Source organism: Nerophis lumbriciformis, linkage group LG06, assembly GCF_033978685.3.
Source record: "Nerophis lumbriciformis linkage group LG06, RoL_Nlum_v2.1, whole genome shotgun sequence".
NCBI classification, from domain to species: Eukaryota; Metazoa; Chordata; class Actinopteri; order Syngnathiformes; family Syngnathidae; genus Nerophis; species Nerophis lumbriciformis.
The window spans coordinates 15480659-15490950 of record NC_084553.2 but is presented as its reverse complement, the minus strand read 5'-3'; the positions used below and the strand labels follow the sequence as shown (position 1 = coordinate 15490950).

At 37.6% G+C, this 10292-nt stretch overlaps 1 protein-coding gene across 2 annotated transcripts in view; it reads right to left on the bottom strand.

Annotated features, from left to right (window-relative positions):
- Positions 1 to 10292, bottom strand: part of LOC133608525 (semaphorin-7A-like) — a 46275-nt gene that overhangs the window by 29374 nt on the left and 6609 nt on the right. Inside the window, exons 2-6 of one of the 2 annotated variants that reach the window (XM_061963810.2) lie at positions 5625 to 5775; positions 3802 to 3858; positions 3634 to 3732; positions 3458 to 3566; positions 2552 to 2662 (exon numbers count right to left, since the gene is read on the bottom strand). In XM_061963810.2, the coding sequence (XP_061819794.2) occupies positions 2552 to 2662; positions 3458 to 3566; positions 3634 to 3732; positions 3802 to 3858; positions 5625 to 5775 (527 nt within the window). The remainder of the gene's footprint in view (positions 1 to 2551; positions 2663 to 3457; positions 3567 to 3633; positions 3733 to 3801; positions 3859 to 5624; positions 5776 to 10292) is intronic. The other variant, XM_061963811.2, reaches the window with a different exon arrangement.

Below are 10292 nucleotides of genomic sequence, written 5' to 3'. Positions count from 1 at the left end.
ATAAGATCTAGAATGCTCAGTGGCCTAGTGGTTAGAGTGTCTGCCCTGAGATCGGTAGGTCGTGAGTTCAAACCCCGGCCGAGTCATACCAAAGACTATAAAAATGGGACCCATTACCTCCCTGCTTGGCACCCAGCTTGAAGGGTTAAATTGGGGGTTAAATCACCTAAAATGATTCCTGGGCGCGGTCACCGCTGCTGCTCACTGCTCTCCTCACCTAGTGTGTGTGTGACTTTTTTTTCTTTAGAAAAGTCTCACTGCAAATAACATCTGTCAGCCATCTAAAATCCGATTTGACTATGAAGATCTGAAGATCTTAAGTCAAAGACAGCTCAGCTGTATATTATTAGGGCTGTGAATCTTTGGGTGTCCCACGATTCGATTCAATATCGATTCTTGGGGTCACGATTCGATTATAAATTGATTTTTTCGATTCAACGCGATTCTCAATTCAAAAACGATATTTTTCGAATTCAAAACAATTCTCTATTCATTCAATACATAGGATTTCAGCAGGATCTACCCCTGTCTGCTGACATGCAAGCAGAGTAGTAGATTTTTGTAAAAAGCTTTTATAATTGTAAAGGACAATGTTTTATCAACTGATTGCAATAATGTAAATTTGTTTTAACTATAAAATGAACCAAAAATAGGACTTATTTTATCTTTGTGAAAATATTAGACACAATGTGTTGTCAAGCTTATGAGATGCTATGCAAGTGTAAGCCACTGTGACACTATTGTTCATTTTTATTTTTTTTATTTTTTTTATAAATGTCTAATGATAATGTCAATGAGGGATTTTTAATCACTGCTATGTTGAAATTGTTACTAATATTGATACTGTTGTTGATTATATTCATTTTTGTTTCACTACTTTTGGATTGTTCTGTGTCGTGTTTGTGTCTCCTCTCAATTGCTCTGTTTAATGCTGTTCTGAGTGTTGCTGGGTCGGGTTTGGTTTTGGAATTGGATTGCATTGTTATGGTATTGCTGTGTATTATTTTGTTGGATTGATTAATAAAAAAATAAAAAAATAAATAAAATCGATTTTTGAAAAATGAGAATCGATACTGAATCGTACAACGTGAGAATCGCGATTTGAATTCGAATCCATTTTTTCCCACACCCCTAGTATATATAGTAATACGTTTTTAAGGACCTGCAGCAAAAATGTTAGTCAAATGGCCTCTATAAATGACGTGAGTGCGCTGCTGTTTTAAAAAAGACCTACTGCAAGAATTATAGTCAAAATGACTACTGCAAAAACCTATATCTAACCTACTTACATTTTACAACTTTATCAAATAATATGAAAGCATGTTTTAATCATAACAAAAACTAACACAAACCTTAGGCTTAGGTCAGGCTGATTAGAAAAATAAGTACTAACCAAATATACTGCATTAAAAGGGACTAAATACCTAATGAAATAGGGTTACATACAACTATGTGATGCTAAAATAATAAACTGTCAATGGAATTAAGGTGCAAATGAAAATACAGCTTCACCACTTTAGTCATAATTGTCACGCTTAAGAAACGTATGTTTGCTTGATATTGTCATGACCAGGCCCGGCCCTAACCAATCTGGCGCCCTAGGCAAGAGAGTATATACACATCGTCAGTGAAGTGTATATACTCACAAGAAACCGAATAGCTTTGTCTTTGACCTTTTTTTTACTTACAACTATACCTAATATATAAAGGGGTGGACAAGTGACTATTACCTGCAGGGCAAACATTAGCTAACCAGAAGGCAATAACAATGTAAACAAAAAACACCTGCTTAAAAGATCTAATACAAATGTCCCTGAGGAATGTAAGGTGGGAGTACTGTAATTACCTAACGTACTACATTATTATTTTCCATAACAATTTAGCCCCCTCCACAATATTAACCCGACGTTAAAACAGAACTAGCTATTTATTGATTAGCAATTGCCGAATCATGTAACATTAGCTTAATGCTAAAAAGCCAGGTTACTATCACATTCTGTAACAGACAAATAATTTCATCTAGGCTAACGTTACCTACCTGCTACCTCTGTCTTTTCTCGTTTCTACTCCTCTTCTTTTCTCTTTTTTCTTCCTTGGGCACCTGACAGTTTTGGCCGTTTTGACATCTTGTGTTGATTTTTTGATGTGGTGACGTCCAAAAAGAGTCATGATACGGGAAGGGAGGGGGTGCACCGTGCGCGGGAGGGGGGGGGGGGGGGGGGGGGGGATTATTTTTTGTATTTAGAAATAATAGTACCAACTTTTTTTTCTTCTTTTTTTTCTCCAACATTTGTGGCACTGGTGTGGCGCCCCCTGATGGACGGCGCCCTTAGCATTTGCCTATACGGCCTATGCCACGGGCCGGCCCTGGTCATGACTGCACACGTGGTGGAAAAGTGTATACATTTTTTTGAGGGCCCAGGCTCTATGGTTAAGAAACACTGCTCTGTTTCATTGATTTATGTTCCACAGCCTTGAACTGTTTGCCCAAGCGCTCATAATGTGAAGTGTTCCTAATGGAGTGTCTTCGTCTAACTTTATTGATTCATACCTTTATCGTGGTTTGCAGGTCCAACTCTGTTTTTGCCAAACTTGTGGATGCCTACGTAGTCCCGGGAGCCCGAGTACGTGACATAGAGTGAGGAGGAACCATTTGTCGTTTCTGGGAGGGGGAGAAGAATGCAAAAGGAAGTCAGATGTTTTGGTTCGCAGCACTAAACAGTTGGACATCCTACTTCCTATTTTGCTCACCAGGCATCCGACAGACCATTAGCGCACTGTGCTTTGTACTCCAGTCCATTACCATACTGTACTTTGTATTCCAGTCCATTACCATACTGTACTTTAGGCTCCAGGCAGTCCATTGCCATACTGTATTTTATACTCCAGTCCAGAGGTGACCAAACTTTTACCACTGGATGGCCACAGACTGACAAATCAACCAATGCGGGGGCCATTTGGGTAGTTTTCACCTTTAAGACCAGTACAATATAAAAAAAAATTTCAAAGAACTAGAAAATGCAGTTTCGGTAGAAATTTCATTTGAATGCTAAAAAGCCAAAGCCAAACTGAAATGATGCAAGTTAGCACGCTGGCCAGATAGCGCCACGGTCAACAAAAAAATATAATCAAAATGAACTTATAAAAAAAAAAAGCTAGCATGCTAATAGGACAAGGCTAACATGCTAACATTAGCCTCCCCCATCTCTACTGAACAATGGCGGAACACTGCTTTCATTTTATCAACCTGCCTGTCCGTTTACGTATTTCACCGGGAAGCCTTCCCAAACCAGGAAACTAACGACAGACCAGGGTTTTCAAGTTCTGACTTCTCCTCGGCACCATCACTAGCCATGGCTCCCGCTTCACAAGACAGTTATACTTCCTGTCATGCAGGGGAGTCGGTATTGTACCGATCTGTACCGTTATGTCCCTTATTCTGTAAGAGAAAGCTTACCAACCAAAGCGGAATGTTCACCGTCCTTCACGATAAAGCTCCTGATGGTTCCTCGTATGCTCTGCAGGTCGCCAGCGGGTCTGCATGTGGGAGAATCCTCCAAAGGGTTCTAGAAACAAACATCAGTGTTTTTAGAGCCGAACCATTGTCCTCCATGGTTGTGCTCAGCGTCTCACCGTGTCGCAGCAAATCGTCTCCTGGCCACCGGTCCCGCACAAAACCAACCGGCCGCTGTTCTCTCTCTTGAGCGCCACGACAACCTCATAGTCACAATCCTAAAACAGGACACATCAGGAAGTGACGACCGATTCGGAAGTAATTTAGTAGTTGAGTTTGCGACTCACGCTTGGCGATGTTTCGGTGTCGTCGCAGTCGGCCCACATCAACTTCCTTTCCACGGTCTGCAATAGGCACATGACCATAGTTGGTAACTTAAAAGGTACAGTCGCGCCGAGCTCTGTTTAAACCAGGGGTGTCCAAAGTGCAATGTTGACTAACAACACAAAGTTGCCATGCAGGATGTTTAGTTTCTTTAACTGTCAATTGTCAATACTCAAAAAATTATAACTAATAAATATCAATGTCGTTATGAATTATTAACCTGTTCAAGGATCTAATTATTTCACATCAAATATTCCACTTTGAAATATTTTTTGGGGAAAATGTTGCATATTTTGTGTGTTTGCCAAATAAAGGTTTTCTTTGACAAAGAGGATGAAACACAAACCAAACAAAAATAATGAAAACTTACAATCAACAAATGGGTCTGAAGTTCAGCTGGATATTTACAATAAGTGTTAAACTTTTTAAAAAAAAGAAAGATTTTTAACACTTTTATGGTGTTATGAATTATTAACCTATTTAAGGCTCCAATTACTTTACATCCAAAATTCAATTTTAAACATTTTTGGGGGGATTAAATATTACGTATGTTGTGTGTTTGCCATATAAACAAAAAGGGCATAAAACTATTTATAGAACGTAAAAATATTTACGACACAGAACTGAAGTTGATCTAGAAATGTAAGCATTGAATATATATATATATATATATATATATATATATATATATATATACACACATACATATATATATGTATATATACACGTGTATACATACACATATGTGTGTGTTTATGTGTATATATATATACATATATATATATATATATATATATACACACACACACACACACGTGTGTATATATCTATATATACGTATACATACATATACATATATATATATATATGTGTGTGTAATGTATATATGTATGTATGTAAATATATGTGTATACATATACATGTACTGTATATATACCATGTGTGTATATATATATATATATATATATATATATATATATATATATATATATATATATATATATAGAGAGAGAGAGAGAGAGTGTCCGCCCTGAGATCGGTAGGTTGTGAGTTCAAACCCCGGCCGAGTCATACCAAAGACTATAAAAATGGGACCCATTACCTCCCTGCTTGGCACTCAGCATCAAGGGTTGGAATTGGGGGTTAAATCACCAAAAATGATTCCCGGGCACGGCCACCGCTGCTGCCCACTGCTCCCCTCACCTCCCAGGGGGTGATCAAGGGTGAATAATTTCGCCACACCTAGTGTGTGTGAGACAATCATTGGTACTTTAACTTTAACTTATATATATATATATATATATATATATATATATATATATATATATATATATATATATATATATATGTATATATATATATATATATATATATATGACATACATACATATACACACACATACATACATACATAGACACATATATATATATATAAACATACATACATATACATACACATATATATATATATATATATATAATATATATATATATATATATATATATATATATATATATATATACACATATATATACATATATACATACATACATACATATATATCACTTAATTTTCAAAAATTTTATGATTGAGACCCATGCGAACCCCGAGACCAAACTTGAAAGGAGCCCTAAAGGTGAAAAAATATATATTTTTATTGAAATGGTTTTGAAAATGAGAAATGTCAAAATAGACCCTGCATGCTTTAATTTTTCAGTGTGCGGCCCTCGGTGGAAAAAGGTTGGCCACACCTTTTTCAAACAAACCAAATTTCCGTTTGTTTACCTTGGGAGGATTTTGGAAGTGGACCGAAAGCAGATGTCGTTTTCCAACAGCTGTGAGTGTGTCCGGCTCTTGTCCCAGAAGAATCCGTACAAGCGGGTGTTGGGCACCAGGTAACGTCACACTTTGTAGCGAAGTCTCTGTGAGGACATCACTGAGACAAGTTAACAACAGCATGATTTGTATCATGAGCTTTCAATCCATCATGACTGGAATGTTGTGCTGTGCTTCTTTATCAAATCATGAAGATTAACTTTGTAACTTTGCTGGCCCTTGGCCAGGACCAACGTTCCCTCTAAAGGTGCGCACCTGTGCAATTGCGCACTGCTCAAGCATCCTCTGCGCACGCCAAATCTATGCCACGCACAAAATCAAATAAAAAAAATTTCGACACACGGACACGACAGAAAACAGTTTTCGTCATCATTGTTCAAATATTGTAACGTCTGTCGAGACTCTTTGAGGACATGAATTCCATCCATCACTTTACTGAGCAAAACTCTTTATTGTCGGTCATAAACACATCACCAAAACATTAGTAAAAAAAATTATATCTAGCAAAACTGGTCATTTTCTGGAGTACAAACCAGACCAAAAGCTACTTTGTTATATCAACAGCAGCCGCTCGCTCTTTCTCATTTGCGCCAACACATGCACATATGGCACTTAGCCAGTGATGCGTTTACAGCCACACAAAAAGTCGGACAACTCCAACACCACACATCATTCCAGGTCGTTACACTATGATTTACCAATCAAATGTGTGCTTAATCTAGTGTCATTTATTAGGAATCTTAATTTATAAATATTAATCATGAAATGCTGCTAGTATATTAAATAAATACTTATAAAAATATATTTTTTACAAACAGGAAGTTGCAGGAATGTACACATGATCCCCTGCATACATCTCATTGTGCAACATGTGAATGTTTTAATGGGAACTAAATGCAATGTCTGAAAGGGGTACAAATTATTTCCAAAGCAGGACCTCCTCCCAGACAAACAATACAAGTACACAGTTCATGAAAAACAAAATTTTTTGTAAGTGGGCCTAAACACTTATATTACAAAATCATCTCATGGAAATGACTGCTGTCATTTGATTATAATAATAAGAGAATGTTGTCTGTCTATCTGTGTTGGCCCTGCGATGAGGTGGGGACTTGTCCAGGGTGTACCCCGCCTTCCGCCCAAATGCAGCTGAGATAGGCTCCAGCACCACCCGCGACCCCGAAAGGGACAAGCGAGAGAAAATGGATGGATGGATGGAGATTGAACTTGTTATTTAGTCAGGTTTGGGACAGGTGTGCTGCTGGTGTAGCCACAGTGTGAACGTCTGATGTTGCTCACATGGGCTCCACTGAAAGCTCAGGGAGTTTTTGCATTTGCTCACACACATGAAAAAATAGAGGGAACATTGGCCAGGACTCCCCTGAAAAATAGTTTTTTTGTCTCAATGGGATTTTTTCCCTTATAAGAAATATATACAGTCGTGGTCAAAAGTTTACATACGTTTGTAAAGAACATAATGTCATGGCTGTCTTGAGTTTCCAATAATATCTATAACTCTTATAGTTTTGTGATAGAGTGATTGGAGCACATACTTGTTTGTCACAAAAAACATTCATGAAGTTTGGTTCTTTTATGAATTTATTATGGGTCTACTGAAAATATGACCAAATGCACTGGGTCAAAAGTATACATACAGCAATGTTAGTATTTGGTTACATGTCCCTTGGCAAGTTTCACTGCAATAAGGTGCTTTTGGTAGCCATCCACAAGCTTCTGGCAAACGTCTGGTTGAATTTTTGACCACTCCTATTGACAAAACTGGTGCAGTTCAGCTAAATTTGTTAGTTTTCTGACATGGACTTGTTTCTTCAGCATTGTCCACATGTTCTCAATGGGGTTTAGGTCAGGACTTTGGGAAGGGCATTCTAAAACCTTAATTCTAGCCTGATTTAGCCATTCCTTTACCAATTTTGACGTGTGTTTGGGGTCATCGTCCTGTTGGAACACCCAACTGCGCCAAAGACCCAATCTCCGGGCTGATGATTTTAGGTTGTCCTGAAGAATTCGGAGGTAATCCTCCTTTTTCATTGTCCCATTTACTCTCTGTAAAGCACCAGTTCCATTGGCAGCAAAACAGGCCCAGAGCATAATACTATTAACGTAAATGACCGCCATAACCACAACACCAGGGAGAGCTCCACTAACCACGTTAAACCCAGATTCCGAACTAACAAAGGTCTTAACTCATTCTCTTTCTATGCCACATCAATGTGGAATGCGCTCCCTCTCTCTCTCTCTCTCCCCACTACTTGCTGTCCATATCCTACCAAGTCAGACCTACACTGTTCCAATATCCATTTCTCTGTTCTCAATTGTTGATGACTGATGATAACAACCAAACCTACCCCCCCCCCCCCCCCCCTCCCCCTCCACACCCCGGATTGTAAATAATGTAAATAATTAAATGTGATTATCTTGTGTGATGACTGTATTATATCTGTATCATGAATCAATTTAAGTGGACCCCGACTTAAACAAGTTGAAAAACTTATTCAGGTGTTACCATTTAGTGGTCAATTGTACGGAATATGTACTTCACTGTGCAACCTACTAATAAAAGTCTCAATCAATCAATCAAAACCATGCTGACAGTAGGAATGGTGTTCCTGGGATTAAAGGCCTCACCTTTTCTCCGCCAAACATATTGCTGGGTATTGTGGCCAAACAGCTAATTTGTTGTTTCATCTGAATTTGAAAGTTTCATCTGAAACTTTTGCCCACGACTGTATACTGTTTATACTGTAGTAACTGTACACACTGACACAATGTTCCCAGAGGACATGAAATGTAGAATATGGCCGAACCTTTTTAGAAAAATTCAAAATTCACTAGTAAGTTGAACGTTGGTGCTCGTTAACTTAATTACTTATCCTTATGTATACTGTCAACATAAACGTTTACCTCACCAAATACACAAGTCATGAATAAAAACATACATTAATATGCCAGTCAAATATTCTCTTATATCAGGGGTACTCAAATGGTCTCATTCTGGGATCCTTGTTTATACATGTTTATTGCGAGAACACGCTGGTCTAAGTTCCTCTATACAATTACCGTTGTCCATCCATTCATCCATTTTCTACAACTTGTCCCTTTAAATAAATACATTTTCTGACGGTTTGTATTGCCGTTGCAAATTTTAATGATCGTAAAGCCTTGAATGATTATTGAACTCAAGGATAACGTAGGGCTATACATATCGCGATAGACATGTCATCGATATCAATGTAAAACGCGGTCGATAAAACGTTCGATAAGTATATATTTTTTTGTTCGTAAGAAACCGGAAAGAACGAAGCATGGTTGGTTGCATGAACGAAGGCACTTGCCGTCTGCAAAACCGGAAATGGTCAGTGAGAAACGCTAAACAGCCAATCGTGTAACAGTAACAAATATCACGTTTGGTTGGGTCATCTCGCTGTCCCGCTGTTGTTTCTCTGCACGGAGTGAGAAGAGACACTAAAGATGAGTGCAGCAGAGAGCGAATAAATTGCGGATATTGGACAGTATGGCAGTTTTTTTATTTTTTTTCAAACACACTGTAGTCCTTCGCCGCGCTCATCTTTTCTTTTCAAACCTCGTCCGTTCCGAACAAAAACAACTAAAGTGCAGGACTTTAAAATTAAAATGAATAACATAATGTAACAAATGTGCTCGTTTAAAACAATAATTTGGTCCAATAATATTTTAATAATAATTACTGCCTATAACATATATTCAATTCCATACTTAAGTAAGAATAACAGACTAAATTAGACGTTACACAGATCTTGTAACTTCCTGGCAGTAAACCTGCAAGAAATTGTTCTTCGCATGTTTAGATTTTTACACTTTGCACTTATCGTGTCACACTTTATTAAGCATTTCTTACAAATTCCTTAATTTTTAACCTTATTTTAAAGATGTTATTGTTACGTGTTTATTGTGATTTTGAAATTGTGTTTACATTGAGTGTTCCATGGTTGTGTTAACATTTCCTATCCTTTCTGTCTATATAAGTGAGGGGATTATAATCAGAGGAAGGTTACAATTCAAATAAAAAATATTACCATTAAAAAAAAAAAGTCCAATATCAATAATTATCGATATCGACCTATATAAAAAACGTAAATCGTGATAGTTTTCAGCCATATCGCCCAGCCCTATGACACCGTAGAGCTCATTTCCTGTGTGCTAATCACTAGCACAAACACCTGCTTTGCCGTTTTCATTAAGACAGTCTCATACCTTCACACATTGAAATAGAAGATTAACATATTTAAACACACAAATAAACTTGGCTTTTAAGAAGCTAAAACAATATTTAATATTTCTTGTGCTAAAGAAAAAAAATTATGTGTGTCTGTTTATTTATCCGTTCATGTGGTTTATCTAATAACACTTGATTAAAACATTTGTGTGTGTACAACTACTTTTTGATAGTGATCAACAATGTTTCCTCTAATTTTTCATGTGTGTGAGCAAACGCAAAAACTCCCTGAGCATTCAGTGGAGCCCATGTGAGCAACATCAGACGTGCACACTGTGGCTACACCAGCAGCACACCTGTCCCAAACCTGACTAAATAACAAGTTCAATCTCCATCCATCCATC